Genomic DNA, 17,422 nt, shown 5'->3' with positions numbered 1-17,422 from the left:
GTTCCAGAAAAGGGACAAAAAGGCCAGCGTGATACATGAACAGTTTATAAAATATACACAGAATTTACAGTTGTGACACCAGTTCACAATATCTACAAACACATGCTTGAACATTGCTCTTGCTTCAACCTCTTTTCAGTAAAATGAACTGATATAAACGGGGCTGGTCTCTTCGAGACGTATCTAAGCACAGAGACAATGATGTTGTAAATTGTAAGGACATTCAGTTGCCCTGGTGTGTGGCCGATTTATCATTCTGGGGCATGTCCAACCACAAGTCTTCCTTGGGTTTTACATTGTTCATATTACAAAGATGAGAAGGAAAGCAGGGCTGAACAGATTGTGGCACTAGGTGCCTTTGAAAGAAAGCTTTTCGGTGGAGGAGTTCTCATTACATTACAAACACATTTGTTTCTTAGGTCCTTCCACAGCACATTTTAACAATATAACATTTACAGGGACTGACTTATGAATTTGAATGATGGCACACGCTTACACCCAAACAGTGTATGATATAAGTGTGTAAGTCGTACGCTATAGTGTGGATGCAGGTATTTGTTTGGCCCAGCACAACGACACCTTTTTAACAGCTAATCACGGTCTTCGGTCATGACCTCAGTAAGTAGAACAGGTGATTTAGTGCTGGGCTAAAACAAAAACCTGTGCCCACATCGGCCCTTTTTGGATAATACCAGGCAGCCCTGGCCTAAAGCAAGTTATGCAGGACATTTCAATGGAAGAATGATAATTCATTACCAGCTGTGCATTTGAAATAAGCTTGATTGTGGCTTCACACTCATTTGTCATATACAGTGTGACTCCTCTGTCCAGTACAGTAGCATAGATGAGTGGTTCTTAACAGTTCATAATGATACAAGCTTGCAAGGAAATACATGTCTGAATGGCTTTGGATTGCACTGTGGAGAGACCCACCCCTCGATTGAGAGCCGCTTTTTCCTTCAGTGCAGTGATGTGGCTCAGGATCTCCGGATCCAGATTGTATCCTGTTCCCATGCCAACTGGGGTTAGAAGTTCCTCGAGAGGATGAGCAATGACTGTTAGTGGAGCCCAAAGAGGGAGTATTCTAGTCAGCAGGGTGTTGTGTGCTTCACTGCACAAGAGTGACTCCAGTCGGGTGCCTGCAGTCATCTGCGCTAGCTGTCTCAGCTGCCTCAGCTGCGCTGTCATGCAGCACAGCCACTGCGCAGCACAGATGGTGGATTAAAATGGTTAAAGCAGTGGCAGCAGCCTGCTCGCATGACCACCTCATACATGTGCCAAGGACACAGTGCAATATGATGGGCCTGCAGTTAGGACTGGACATTCTTATTTGGAGGGAAATGTTTTTTGAGTCATTCTCAGGTCTTGGAAACAAGTCTCTAGCTTCTTCAAATAATAACAAGAGTGAAATTTCATTGCATTGGTGTTTTTGTTCTTCGGATAGATCAATGTAATGTCTAAATTGCTGCACAAAACCAATTCCCTGTTACAAACTTGGACAAATTAAAGCAGTGTGTTTGTCATGATGAAAGACCTGCTCTTAAAAAGACAAGGCCACCATTCATTTGGTTAGACTAGACAAATAGATTTAATTATTTGTGGCCTAATGTCTGGAAATAGAATCCTGGATGTGCCCTTATTTCAGAACGTTCTGTGACAAATGATTGAGTTAAAGCTTTTTGAAGTTTGACATATTCCTTTACAGACCTTTGTTGTGCAGAACTGATATGTGCTGCTACGTTGTCAACAGACCAGATAAATTCTGAATATATTCAGCAAAAATGATGCCAAATGAATCATAATTCAGTCACAGGTGTTCTGTAATTAGGAGGCAAACTCAAATTGGAGTTTAGATAACTGAGTTAATTTTTTTTTAATGCTGTATCGTGAAAATAAACACCGCTTTGAAGGGGGATGTGTCCCAGGTTGTAGATTTAACAGGAAAATTGAGTTGCTGTTGGAATTCCTGAGAAACATTTCCCAGTGCTGAAAAACATTTGATGTGCCCTCCCCAGGGCTTACAGTTGGCACAGGTTGAAAGCGGCCCTACACTAAACATGCTCATTAACAAGGAACAGTGATGTAGTCTTCAATTCGCTTTCCTCTATCAATTACACATTCAGCCTCACTTATCCACAGTCTGTAGAATGCGCTTCCTTCGACAAACACGCCGTTTTCATTTTGGGTCCTTGATTAATCAAATTGAAAGGAGAAAAGAATCATTGTTGTATTCTTAGATGCTATGCTAATGGGAACCAACACTGGGAAGCTCACACAACCTTTAAAGAATGTCACTGGGCTTAAGATATTGGAGAAGCAACATATTTGCCACATCAGGCGAATAGTGCAGACATAATTTCAATACAGGTAGAAAATACTTCTGAGGGGAAAATATAACAAACCTTAAATAAGAAAAATTTATACAGCAATCCAGTGATTACATTATGCTGTTTTCTCTTGTTTTTTTATATTTATATTTTTTATATTTTTTCTTGATTTGGCTCGGAACTCCACTCCACTTTAGATTTGTAATTTACATGTGGTTAAAGTGCACATTGTCAGCTCATTATAAGGTATTTTCATGCACTTTGGTTTCACCATGTAGAAATTACAGCACTTTTTATATATAGCCCCCCAATACCCTTTAATAAAAGTTAAGAATCTGCACTCTAACCATACATGAATTGTGTCATTACAAATCTAAAATTGTGGAGTACAGGAAAAAATGTCTTTGTCCCAAACATTATGGAGATCACTGTATGTATATTATATATCACTGTGCAAATCATATTTGATCAATATAATTCACAGATATAACAACTGTTTGATTGAATTTTTAAATACAACTTGAGGAGACCTAAAATGAATATAAACTGTCTAATTTAAATCCAATTAGACAGTTTTTCTCAATTTTGTAATAGTGCAAATTATACAAAGAACATATGTATTTCATTTTTTCTTAAAGCACTTTGGGGATTTACAAAATACTTAACATCACCTCACTACCTCCACAGTAGACAAGCGAGCATCACTGAAAAATTTAGAAGAGTAAATGACGGATGGCCATCAAAACGAACGCAAGGCAAAGACCAAACGGAACACAAATAAACAAAACATGAAATAAAACCTGTGGCGGAGACCAGCTCCTTTAACAACGGGAGATCTATAACGTCTGGAGGGAGAACGGCCCTCAGACCTGAGCGACCGGCCTGCTGTGGGCGTCGGCCTCTGTGGAGGGGGCGGGGGGTTCGCCCAGGGGGTGGGGAGTGGGCGGGGCGGGGGGACCCAGCTGGTCACTGTCAGTGCTGAGCTCCTGTCTCCCCTCCTCCTGGGCCAGGCTGTTGAAGCGCTCCACCACGCAGTGGGCCGTGAGCCTGGCTTCAGGATCATGGTCCCAGCACTCGGTGATAGTGGCACACAGGATATTCATCCCCTGCACGGGAGGAAGAGGAGTCACTCAAAAAGGCTGTTCCTTATTTATTTATTTTTACATTATGTCAGTTATAGTGTATGTTTTTGACTGGCCCCACCAGTGAAGGATATTTGAAATATTTAGAAGTTTCTGGCAAACTTCAGTTGGAATTATCTCCACTCCCAGAAGTACTATGCTTTTTTAAAGAACAATCTCACTTGCTCCTGCCATCTTCCAAAAGATTTATGAAGGTAAAAATGATGTCACATAGTGCTCTTTGCTCTCTAGTTCTATACTTACAGTAAGTGTCAGAATGAGTTTACCAGGCTTGGTCACCCCACCACAGTGAGTAATAAGATGTCTCCATCGCAATGCAGTCATCAGTAGCATGTTTGCATTGAGCCTGGCTCTCTGGGCTGGGACGAGCGGGGCTCTACCTGGTGTGTCATCCAGCTGGTTGGGATGTCGGGCCGGCCTCGGTCCCTCAGAACCAGGTCCCTCATGCTCTCCACGCAGGGCTGCTCGCACACCTTCGACCCAAATGCCGGCTCATAGCTCTTCACCTCTGCCAGAACCAGAACCACTGGTTATACCAGACTGCTAGACTGTAGTATTCATCAATACTACCTGGGGCTCCATGGAGGAAACCCAGGGGAGCCTCAACACAAGCAATGAAATGATAATGTGGTTTAACGTCTACAGCAAGAAATAAAGTGTTTTAATTGTTGAATACTGCTACTGCTGCTAGCGTGTCCATCCGGCTTAGTCTAATGGCTTGTATCTTAACTACTCTGTTGAACCCCAGGCTTAATGCAACAGTGAAAACAGACCATGCTATACACTGGTTTGCCCTCCAGGGGGCAAACATGCACGTCTGTCAAACCTGACCATAGTGAGGTTAACCCATCTCAGTTGCTTGCAAAGTGAAAGAGGTTTGAAACCCTAACTTCTGACGACCAGAGTTGAGGTCAATTCCGTTTTCACTTCTGCCATTTTCTGAGAAATTTTCAATGAGTTAACAGAGATTGAAATGAAATTGACCACAACTCCTTGAAGCAGAATCAGGTCCTACAGGATTAAAATATACAGTTGTGTGTGGATATTGCAGTGAAGATCTAACCACCACCACAAATATAAATCAGTGCAGATAAACAGCATACACTATGAAGCGGTGTCCACAAAGTCTTACCCCCTATGACTTCACAGCGGGAGGCCATCTCCCACAGGACGAGGGCCATGGAGTAAACGTCCATCTGTTTGAAAGCCTCCAGGTCCTCCAGGTTAACTCTGGACTCCAGTACCTCTGGTGCCATGTAGCGTGCTGTCCCCACCTAATGCACACACACACACACATGCACACACCAGCCAGGGAAATTACCTGGGACAAACAATCATGAAATGCCCTGTCCTTTTTAAACTTCTTTCATATGATTGCACATTTCGCCTAGTTCCATTTTGATGAAAATTCTCAGTTATCTGCAGACACATCCAATGATATATACAGATTACAAACACACTGCCATCAACTTAATACAGACCAAAAAATAGCAGCAGAAATCAGTTGCTGCTACTGTTGATTCTGAATTTAATTTTTTGATCATTGGTCTTTGTTTAAGTGACCCGGCATAAAACACAGTTGCACTGGGTCACTGAGGCCGGCAGGTATCCTCACCTGTCCGCTGTTGGCGAAGTCGTCCACGGTGAGGGACAGGTCGAGCCGCAGCGCCAGGCCGAAGTCGCAGAGCGCGCACTCACCGCTGCTCTTCACCACGATGTTGCTGCTCTTCAGGTCGCGGTGGGCCACCGGCACCTTGGGCGTGCCGCAGGGCGCGTAGTCGCTGTGCAGGTGTGCCAGGCCCCGCGCCACCGAGCCCCCCATGGCGCACAGCTTCGCCCAGCTCAGCACGTGCCCCGTCAGGAAGTCCTGCAGGTTCCCCAGCCCGTGGTAGGCCATGATGAGCCAGTACTGCCTGGGGGCGGGGCCCGCGCCGTCCCCGCCCCCAGCTCCGCCCCGCTCCTCCGCCGTCAGGAACTGCACCACGTTCTCGTGCCGCAGGTTGGCGTCGGAGAAGATGGCGCGCTCATTTCGCCAGGACGCGTACTCCACGGCGGGGAAGATCTTCACCGCCACCGTCTCGTACTGGCCGGCGGCGCTGTGGTTGAGCCGCGCCCGCCAGACCTCGGCGAAGCGCCCTTTCCCGACCAGGGCCTCCAGCTGGATGGGCAGGTGCTCGGTGTTGTGGTTGAGGCAGTTGGCGCGGGCGGACGAGGCCTCGGAGCTGGCGTCGTCGCCGGGGCCCAGCAGCTTGCAGCGGTAGTCGCCGGGTGGCACTCCACTGGCCCCTCGGCCCTCAGGGGCCTCCAGGGACTGGTAGTGGGTGCGTTTGGGGGCCCAGTCTTTGGGCTGCTTGCTGGGCCTGCGGGTGCGGTACAGGTAAAACCCAAGAGTGGCGAAGAGAGCCACCAGCAGCGGCGGCAGCAGGCTTATCACCACCACGGGGACGACGTCCTTACTGCGGAGCTTGGAGAACCCTGACACACAGGCACACGCAAGGGGAAGCAGGTCAGAACCGTTCTACAGATACAACCCGCCTTAATACGTTTCCCCTTTCTCTCCCACATTGTAATCCATTGTATTCCTCAGCAGAGCTCATTGTTCCAGCCCCCGCTGCCACCCCCTGGACAGCGCAGGCAAGCATGCGCTTCGAACCGCATGACGTCAAACAGCACTTCTTATCACACGCAGTCTACAGGTGGGGTTTGCACAGAGTTGGATGAAGACAATTAATGCCATGACAGTAAGTGTTTCTAGATCATAGTAATGTATTTATTATGGCTTGTACAGCTCTGGAAAAAATGGAGACCAGCCCATATTTTTTACACAGACACATACCCATAAACTGTGAAACTGGAAATTTGATGTGGTCTCTTAATTTTTTTTTCAGAGCTGCATATTTGCAGTACGCCTTGTTACTCTTAAGTGATATGTTGTAGGCATTACTTATTTTACTGGTTGTAGGTTCAAGTCCCAGGTGGGTCACTGCTGTTGCACCCCTGAGCAACATACATGACATGAACTGCTCCACCTCACATGCAGCTGTGTAGATCGATAGTGTGTGAAAACGTAATATGTGTAAGTTGCTCTGGACAATGAGGTCTGAAAGGTAAATCAGCAGTGTAGCGTGAGTGAGTGACGTCTCACGGTAAGCGCCGACGGCGCGGTGGCGCGCTGTTACCGTTGGGGCCCTTGTCGAATATGAGCTTGTCGTTGCACTCGGGCTCCTCCACGCAGCCGCAGACGAACAGCAGGCCCTCCTCCGCGGGCTGGCGCGCCATCACGCATTCGGGCGACGAGTAGTTGGAGAGCACCACGTTCTCCAGGGGCTGCTTGGGGTTGTGGCAGAGCGTCCGCACGCTCACGCTGTCGTTGTCCTGCTTCCTGTCACACGCACACGCGGGCGACCGCGGAGTTAGACGGCCGCAGCGTGGGAAAGGTGCAGTTTTATCGGCGCGTTCCGAAATTAGCGGGGGACTCGGAACCGAGCTAAAAATAAGCCCACAAAATTTCCCAGGTTTTATTTTAAGGGCTTCGTGGAAACCCTCAAGCAGAATACTTAACCTGAATTACTTGAGTAAATATCCAACTGTTTAAATAGATTACATGAAAAAATGCAAACTATGTGAGTCACCCTGGTTAAGGGAGTCTGTTAACAGTATAAATAATGTGCGGTAATGTAATAAGGGTCATGTTTGAACCAGGACATTCTTTGGGGTCACAGCTGAGCTTGAGGCTACTGGGAGACCTGGGGCGCCCCTGTGTGAGTGAGTGTGTGTGCGTGTGTGTGTGTGTATCTGTGTGTTTGTGTGTGTGTGTGCTAGATTTCTTTGCAGATTATCTATGAATCATTCAATGTACTGTAATTGAAAACATGCCTTTTTTTACAATCCTCCCACCTCCAATTTGTAATCGCAGAATGTGCCACCCACACATGCGCAAGCAGCACTGCAGCGAAAGTGCATACGTTCCTCCAGCGCTCTTTCCCACAAGCCACACAGTACAATGGGAGAGGTGTACCTCTCTCTGACGACAGTCGCTAACGCACGCTAGCCTGGCACGATGCTGGGAGAACATTAAGCTCTAATGTTTAATAGGAGAAGAGCCCTGGCTCCTTCCCCACCCTCCTCCCAGGGGAACCATGCGGACCGTGTCCCACCACTCTGGGCTCCTGGTCACTGCTGGCTTCAACACGCTCCGGAGCGCTTCCATCCCGTTCATTCCCACAGTTTAGTGTCAGCATCCAGGTGTCCTCTTTCACCACTGAGGACTCCAGCCTGACCCCTCTGTCCACTCGCACTCTGAGTGAAACTCAGCTCCCAGAAGGCTTCATGCTGTGCTCATTCTGTCCAAATAGCCTGGATACGCTGGGCCAGCTTGCCAATTATGTCTATACATGCAGACTGGCATGCACCCCAAAAATGTTACAGAATTGCACAATCAATTTTTTGTTTTTATTAATATAAACTAAAATGTTGTTGTTGTATGAGTGCATATATATACAAATATATATATATATTTACACACATACACACACCCACATACACCCACAACAACAACAGTGACATGTTTTTAACTAGAATCATATCACTTGCCTGAAGGAGATGGACAGGCCACCAGCTGTGGCCACCAGCACAGGAATGTGTGAGTAAATGATCTTGGTGGTGTGTGGAACGGAATCAAGGTGGGTTCTCCTCAGAACGAGGTTCATAGCAGCTAAGACATGGATCCAGATTCTGAAAAGATTCTGCTCTAAATTCAACCAGATTAGATCCTTCCTTTGATGGGCCTGGAATTTCATTAAACATTTGTTCTTTATTAGTGTGGAAGGAAAGGTTTTCTGCCAATTTCCTGTTTGCTTCCTGCTGTAACCCCTCATAAGTTACCAGCTGGCCATTGCCCTGTGAACTCTGTATTTTTAAACAGTGATGATTCAGCTAGTTTCAACTAGTCTCTACAATGCTCCTCAATGGCTTATCAAATCAGAACGTCCTATATTCATGAAATGATTGTACACGCTGCCCAGAGATTATTTCTTGGCACCTGAACTTTTCCACTGGGATCAATACTAATTTCAAGCTCAGACTGTTTTATATGATAAACATGAGGTATTTGGATTGCAGTTTAAAAATGCAACTAAGTACTTGACATGACTACTTTCATTTACATACTGTAACATTAATATGTCCCAGACATTATGGAGCCCTGGAATGGGGGGCTAAGTATAAAAAGTGCTGTAATGTCTACAATGGTGAAACCAAAATGTAGAATAATACCCCTTGATAATCTGCACTTCAAATTTATGTGAATTTATGTGAATTGTTTGATTACAAATCTCCAATTGTGGAGTACAGGGCCAAATCAAGGAAAGAGATGTCTTCGTCCCAAACATTATAGAGTGTTCTACATATGGCAATCATATACACACGATTGAGCATTCCAAATTGGCAGGAAAAAGGGCCAAATAAGGCATTCAAAACAGAGAATATCCAGCACTGTGTTAACCCTGTCTTGACAGCAGGCTAAATGACCAGCCTAGAGTGCCCTGTTCTTGTTCGCATACTGTAACCTTGGGAACCCCTTACAGGGCTTGCAGCGGTTGTGTTTTGGTGTACGCTGGCACAGGGACTGGCGCGATGCAGTTACCTACCATACAGCCACGCAGATCTCCTCAGACAGGACGCAGAAGGAGTTTAAGGAGCAGTTGCTGTAGCACACGCTGTCCTCACACACTGGGACCGTGTAGTCACACCACCTGCACAGGTTGGTCCTTATGTTTGTAAATGCCAGGGCCTGAGCATCTGCAAAACAGGCATACTTGTATTAGTCAAGAGAAGAGAACAGTATATGTCAAGCAATTTAGAATAAGATGGATTAGCTACCCATACAGTCTGCTCGGGATGAACACTGACCGCACAAATGATTTTAATTGTAGGGAGGACAGGCAGTCCCACATTCTTGGCTTGATCACAAAATAACCAATCACCACTGCCACGTACGTCTGACGCAAATGAGCATTCATGCATTTCGCTGTAAATATCTCTCTGAAAAGGAGAACTTGAGATGTTTGCATTGCTATATGACAGACTATGTGGGCCTACTGTACCACAGCAACACTGAGACACTCCTAAAGGGACGTTATCTCTTGCCAAACCCTGCTATAATAACCGCCCTCTTGCCACAGAGTGTTCATTTACAAGAAAGAGCGGAGTGTCCACTGCCAAGCGATACTGTAGCAATTCGGATACATTCTGGCCACGTTCATTGGGGCGTATGTGGAAGTTTAACGGTTAATAGATGAGAAAAGTAAGGAACTATTCATCTAACCATAATCACAAAAACATTAGCTAATGAGGATAATGATAAATTGCCCCTAGTTTGGCTTATGGAAATGCCTTCAAAAGGACTGCGACTTGGACTGCCGTTAAGTAGGCCATCCAGTTTGTTCCTAACCTCTTGTCTTTCCCGTAATGTGCAGAAGTGTAAACATCCTCTAAGCTCACGAAACACACACTGCCTCCTCTGTTGAGAAAATATTCTTTGGTATGTTTAGGGAGATGAATTCCTTTGTCATTTTGTCATTTTAAAATGAATGAACAAACAGTCAGATTACTTTTACTGTGTCTCCAAAAACAGAAAGTGGTGGGGATAAAAAAATAAAAAAATATTTGAATACTCTTAAGAGCCTCTCTCTTGATGCATCAATGATTACATGTCAAAAGCATATTAAGCTCAATGTTAATATATAAGCACATACATAGACGCTAAATGACAATGTAAGGTAAAATATTGGTATCTAGTCAAGAGTGTGACTGCAGTTGAGCTGGTTCCATAGCCTGGTGGGAATTGCAGCTTGGTTTCAGTTTGGTTTTAAGCTGGTCCAGCTGGTATGAAGCTGATTTTGAGATGGTCAAGCTGGCAACAAGATGGTTGAGATAACTTTACTGACAAGTTGTCCACATCCAGCTGGTGGGCCAACTTGGTACAGACAACAGACCATCACCAAATTCCAGATGGTATCCAGCTGGAATAGAAGCTGGCTCCAGCTAAATTCCATCGTAGGCTGGTAGCTGGATTTTCCACCAGGTAGAGAATGAATAGTTTTCCACAGTTCTGTGTTTTACATCTTTTGACTTGTGCAGCAAAGTGCAAAACCATAATTGGCAAACTATGACTAGCATGCCATTACAATGTGTAGCGCGACATTACAAGGTAGGTAATGTAACAATGCACATAACCAGAGAATGTTGTTGCATTACTCATGTAACAGAAGTAAGTAAAGTCATTCAAGCTCAAACTGGGACCAGGGTAGTAAGTCCATTACAGTACCCTGGTTATGTTAAATACTATTTTAAAATGAATTTGCCAAAATAAATGCCTTTTTTAAAAACCAAGATCAAGTTAAAATATTTTTATACATTTGCCACCACAGGATAGGAGTATCAACCATTTCACACAAAGACAATAAATGAATAATACTGACATGAAAACACAGTTTTTGTTTTACCTCTGTTTTCCACAGGTGTGTATAGTACAATTATGTTTATCAGTTTTATGAAAGTGATTCTAAGCTGAACAGTGCCTAGGAAAAGGTACACATGATTAGCTATTTTGTCCACAAAAATAAGACGGCAGTAAATCATTGATTCACATAGGAAATCTTTTTTTTTTTACTTAAACCACTCCACATGTGTTTGATGTTATCTGTTGTTTTTAATTTGACCATCTGCTATCTTGTCACTGCTTTTAATACAAATTCAATATTGAAAAGATAAAAGGGGTGGTGGTGGTGTTTCAGTGCTGATATGTGCACTGTAAAACAGAAAGAAACTGAGGTTAAAAAAAATAAAAAAACATTTTCTGTGATTTAAAATAATGGCTTATGGCTGTCAGAGCGATCTTGCCCTTTTTAAAAATCTTGCTTCAGACTCAAAGGTTTCCCTGCATTCTCCACAAGCTCACATCCAGAGCCTTTATCAGAGAATAGACCCCAAAGGGCTTGTTAGTTACTTTTGACTGTGGAGGCAAATTGCTAACGATAAAGTAATGATGAAAATGGTGATAATGATATTGCTGATGGTCCCGGTAACGATAATGATAATGAGCGATCATAACTGCAGTCACCACCAGTACATCAGGCACCAAGCCCCACCAAGCAGCTAGGCCTCAAAGCTCAAAGTGTGTGTGTGTGTGTGTGTGTGTGTGTGTGCATGTATGAGAGAGACAGAAAGAAAGAAAAAGAGAGAGAGAGAGTGAAAAAGAGGAGAGAGAAAGAGAATGCACGTATGTACAGTAAGAGAGAGGCTGTATGTATGAAGGTGTGTTCTGTGTGTCTGTATGTTTATGGTGCACAGGAGTGCATTTGTGCGGGATCACGTGTCTGACATTGCGTTTTTGTACGCGAGTATGCACGCATGTGGGCCTGTGTGTGCTTGTGTATCTAAAGGAGGATGGAACAGGCTGTGGTCTGACGGCCACGGTGACGCTGTTTTAAGAGCACGCCTTCTCCACGCCTTGTACCTCTCGTTTCCCAAATCAGCCGGCACAGTGACTGCCACATCACAACATGCTAATTGCTGATTAAAGCCAGATGAAGGCCTTTCACGTAGGGAGAGCGGCAAACTAACCAAGCTGCGCAAACATTGAACGAAACAGTACGCACATTTCCCTAACGGCTTCCAGATGTTAGCCAATGCCCAACATCAAAATATACACCATGAAAAAAAGGACAAAAAGAAAGGAAACTAAAAGGCTGGATAAGCAAAACGAGAGAGAGAGAGAGCGAGAGAGAGACAGAGAGACAGAGAGACAGAGAGAGAAAGAGAGAGAACCCCCCTCCACAAACTTTAAAGTAATTAAACTCAGCAGTGAGGGCTCCAGAAATAAATTAAAGCCAGAAGTACTTCTGCCAAAGCCAGATTTAAAGTCCTGCCCCTCTGTGCCTCTGGGAAACCCAGTGACCGCATGCTTACAAGAGGCCCTGAGATGTTTGCTTGCATTTATTTGCTTTTCAACTCAGCTAGCTTTACTCCAGTTCCTTGTGTGCTCCTAACGTGAGGCCAGATTGCGTGTGTAGCTGCGCACATATCTGTGAATTAATGCATGTGCCCTCATGTATGTGCATGTGTATGCGTGTGCATGCATGTGTGTGCATGTAATTACTTAAATATTATCTAAGATGGTGGATGTCAAGAAGGAACAATAATCTACAGTTGAAATACCATACACAAAACATCTTGGAGCGCCATTTTCATCTTGCTTGTATCCATTAATTTACAGAGGGGAAAAATTGCACACTTTAACAATCTACAGCCAAAAGGTAGCTTCTGGTTATTTTTCTGTTTAATCATTAGTGTCTAGGGCCTTTGTGATTAATTTGATTTTTTGTGCATTCTCCATCCAAGGGGCATGTTAGGGGGGAAAATTACCAGTAGATCTCATCCAATATGTTTAGTTCTGAAATTTGGCCAAATTTTGACAGTCCTGCCATAAAACACTGTTTAAGTACATGTCATTTTTTTGGCATCCTACTAAAGTACACTGTGGACTTGCTAATGCTAATGGGTGCAGCGATGAGTGGGATGTTGCCTGGGATGTGAGAATGCAATGGTTGCTCACAAAAATTGTTGTATGGTAAAGGAATATGTTGCAATAATCAATTTGCAGTTATTTTATCGACACGGTAAGCATATATAAACAAGAATATATTCAAACAAACTGGGTAGTTACAGACTACTGTTCTGTATTTTGTGCAGCACCATTTTTACAGCACCCGAAGAGATATATGTGAACTTCTGTTTGTCAACAATAGGTACCATCCCCACAGTTTTAATGCAGTGTAATAGAACAGTCAGCATCTTAAATATTGCTTAAATATTCAAGAGTGCAATTTTCATCAGCTGCTGCCCCATCAAGCACAGTAATCCCAGATAGCCAGCAGGTGGCACACCATCATCATTTAGGCCTTATTGATGCAACTTGCTTTAACTTTTCTGCTACCACAGCATGCCAGAGGAAAGCATTTCCTGAATAAATAAATAAGATCACAATGAAATTATCAGGCCTTGCCAAAACGCCCATCCCACCTCACATAAAAAACAAACACAGTTACAACTCCATAAATGATTTTTTGCAGCGGTTTGGGGATTTTCATTGTTTGGAGAATGTGATTGGAGCTGAAGCGGGAGGGGAGGAGTGCGATACTTGACACACAGATAAACAGCCTCCCCTGCAGGAAAGCGATGCTTTTATTACATTACTTTTGGTGCGGTTTAGTTATACCAGCCAGAAGCACAGCAGGAGACTAATTCATTCTTACACCAAAGTCGATGCAAAAGGCTATTGTCTCATACCCATATAATTTATATTTATTTGCCTGATTCAGCTAATATTTGTCCATTTCTGTTATGGCGGCTGTTTTTGTAGCCTGACAGATGTTTAATTGAACCAGTGAGGGAAATATACAAGAGTCATTGTCCTCTGAACAACAGCCAATCAAATCTCATTCAAACGGAGATGGTCCATTAGCATCATATTACACATGTGGGTCATTACAGTGTTCCCATTGTGTAGTGTAGCCTTGACTTGAGGGTAAATCATTAATGCTTTGCTATCGCTGTACAGTGCAGCATCTCCCCCCCACCCCCCTTCAAACTTGGGAAGAAAACTTGATGACTGTGCTGAAAGGGTTCCAGCTTGTCACATGCTACAGAATTCAGAGAGTTTCCAATCAAGTTTAGTTGATTGAAGAGGGCAGACAATGGTGACGCTCCCAAGTAAAGCAAGGCAGAGCAAATAACAAGAAACGTGACTCTGTGCATGACTGCTTTCAGGACTGTCCATGGTGGTGATTACCAAATAGCTCCTCTGTCTCAAGAACAGTGCTACTGTTTGTTAAGGCACAGAACATATGACCACCTCTGAACTGACTGTCTTAAAGTTCTTCACTGATCACCATCAGTCAAACAAAACATCTTCAGGCATGGTGTAAGTTTGGTGGGGAAGCCATTTTCATTTTTTGCCCACTGTTTTTACTCTGTGGCTTTACTACGTTCTGTACTCAGCTTTCCTGACCTTGTTGTCATATTGAAAAGACCCCAGGTGCCCCCCCCCACTGCTGAAAAGGGCTTCAGCTAACATGCAGCAAAGATCATAATGCCAAGATTTGTTTCCTGCTGTAAATTTCCATTGCAGATGGCAGTCACATTTTTGATGTGGTGCCTGGCTAATGCATCTTTAATCTTTACAGAAGAAACCCTGTTTTTAATTAGCAGATGGTGTTTTTTACCTTCTTATTGCACAACAAATCATAGCCTGCCATGATATATTTTATCGGTGAATGATTAAATTAGCTTAAAATGCTCAGATAAGCATTTGCCTGCTGTTGGATAGCCGTGCCTTTGCATTTGTGTTCAGATTGAATCCTGATTGTTTTCATTTAGATCTTATAGAAGCCCAGAAATGGCTTGAAGGAAAGGGGGCCATGCTGTTTGTTGAATCTTGTTCAGTTTGTGTTTGTTGTTTCCAAAGATCTTCTTGATAAATAGCCCCATTCAATATCCATGTAATTAACATGCATTTCCAGCTCTGTTTTCTATTGATTTGAAATGTTTATATTCCCCTAAATCCAAGTATAAACAACACCCTGCGCCCAGGAAAAAAAATATTTACAATATAGTGAACTTAAAAGCCCAGACAAAACCAATGAGGCATAATTGCACTTGAAAATGAACTGAAATTTAGTGGACAGCCTCATTTAGATGGTTCCACAGCATCACATCTACTAGTGTGATTGAAACTGATGTTCAGAATTAGCATTGAAATCAACAAAAATGTTATGCAGTCAGAACACTCACAAACAAAAGCACAAAAGTAAACCCTACAGCATTTTCATAACTTTCATACAATACCTATCAGCAGTCCTGGAGCTTTGGGACATGTTGTGGTTCTACAATATTCCTTTAAATTCTTCAATTTACTTACATACTAAATGACCCAGCATACATAAGGGAACTGTTGTGAGTATGTATTCCTTCTCCCATTTTTGTAAGTCTATAATAGATGAAAGACTAGTGGGATAATGTCAACCTCTGACCAATTGTTTGCACAGTGAGTTAACATTTGTTAAAGGAGAATAGACAAAATATGTACCTTGTAATAATTTATCACAAAATTTCAGAGAAGCCCGCAAACACACAAAATGAACGGCAATCACACAAAATTGTATATCCTTCAGGGTGGGCTCAATAAACTGCTTCTAAACAGAATTTCACGATGCTGATACTAAAAACCAGCTTGGCTCAAGATGACTGCACCCAACTAATGTAAATAAACTGCTACAGTATGTAGGGGCATATACTTTGGTTTTGTGACTACTCATAAGAGACGTATTGCCTAAACATACAAACATGATGATGTTAACACAGTCGCCTATTTAAACTTATTTCATCGGTGAAAATAAGAACAGTCTTAATTAATTAACCTGCCCATGAGCAGCCACACATAATGGCAAAAATCGTGAAGAAAGTGCCACATTGCCTATTTCATTGCGATAGCCTACAGGAATCAAAGTCAATATTTTTTTAACCTAAACAATCTCGAATAACACGTGCCGCACGACAAGGTATTGTGGAACACAGATGCATAAGATAAAAATAAAGGCAGTCGGTTGATACATTGCCAGAATTTAAAACTGTATTTAAAAGTCTAATTCAAAATAAACAAGACATTGCGAAAAACTTAAGGCGATTCATTTTAAAGTGACTCAAGTAGCCTCAGCAACCTATGTGCAAACGTTTTACAGAATGCCAGCTTTATGTTTGCTTTTAATGCTCACGTTGCTATAATCATTTCACTTGAGTTTTAATAATGTGTGTTTCAGACTACATGGATGGCTATGCTTTCCATGGGAAGCCTACAAGTGTCATTTACGTCACAACCGTAACCGAAATACAACACTTAGGCTTTAGTATTTGAAATGTATAAGGAGTGAGTTTAGTTTTTAGTCACCTTCTTCCATATGATAGCCTAAAATAGCCAGAGGTGTATCCACAAATGTTAAAGCATGCTCACCTAGGCTACATGTAGTAGGCTGCTGTTATTATTAATTACAACACTGAAAAGGAACCAAAGAAACCAGTGTTTCACGAGGAGAAAACAAACAAGATTCAGTTGCAAGCGTAATCCCATTAAAAGTCGCCTCTCCCCCCACCAAATACAAGACTATGGCTTCGCGAAGTATAGTGGAAACAATGGACACTTTAAAAGTGGAGTCCGGGTAAAGCAGCCACTTGGATACTCACAGAAAGACAGAAGAACAGATGTTACGACTGAGCAGCGCCCCATTCTCTTGACAGAATCAACAGCGGCACTAAATGTTCAAAACCTGTCGATCGGCCCCTCTCCTTTTCCCTTTTTGAGAACGTGTATGAGAGAAAGCGATGAACGAGCATTTATTAAACTTAAATGCACTTTAACATGGGCTGCTTGGACTCGGAGTCTTTGGCTGAGATTCTGTGTAGGCGGACCCAGATGTTTCTAATCCAGCTGCGCGAAGGGGCCCGCCCAGGAACTTGAGTTCATTAATATCGTCTTCACGAACAGAGATAGGTCCGTGAGACTGGACACTTTAGAAAAGCAAAAGTTATGTTTTTTTCAGTTGTTTTTTTCCTGATATTACAAAGAAAAAGGTTAGGATAAAAGATTTAAACTCTTGTAGCCTACGCCTACATGAAACCTTGTAATGAACGAAAACAGACTTTACGGAATATCCTATACTAATAATAATAATAATAATAATAATAATAAGAAGAAGAAGAATAAGAATAAGAATAAGAATAAGAATAAGAATAAGAATAATAATAACAATGTTGTTGTTGCTGTTGTTGTTTTTATTTATTTTTAAACCGACGCTCTTATTATCATTGGTCTAAACTGTAACATAAAGCATGGACTTC

General features: G+C 43.0%; 1 protein-coding gene across 1 annotated transcript; it reads right to left on the bottom strand.

Annotated features, from left to right (window-relative positions):
• Positions 1-29: 29 nt before the first annotated feature.
• On the bottom strand, positions 30-16,980 carry tgfbr2l (transforming growth factor beta receptor-like). Its single transcript, XM_035394503.1, has 7 exons — positions 16,769-16,980; positions 9,118-9,268; positions 6,649-6,851; positions 5,085-5,944; positions 4,602-4,743; positions 3,850-3,977; positions 30-3,433 (listed from the first exon to the last, which is right to left on the bottom strand). Exons 1-7 carry the CDS (start codon positions 16,809-16,811, stop codon positions 3,191-3,193), a joined length of 1,770 nt encoding a protein of 589 aa, XP_035250394.1. The 5' UTR covers positions 16,812-16,980; the 3' UTR covers positions 30-3,190.
• Between the last annotated feature and the right edge of the window lie 442 nt (positions 16,981-17,422).

This window comes from Anguilla anguilla, chromosome 15 (assembly GCF_013347855.1).
Source record: "Anguilla anguilla isolate fAngAng1 chromosome 15, fAngAng1.pri, whole genome shotgun sequence".
Taxonomy (NCBI): Eukaryota; Metazoa; Chordata; class Actinopteri; order Anguilliformes; family Anguillidae; genus Anguilla; species Anguilla anguilla.
Note: the sequence above shows the minus strand (reverse complement) of the source record. Positions and strands in the feature narration are given on the sequence as shown.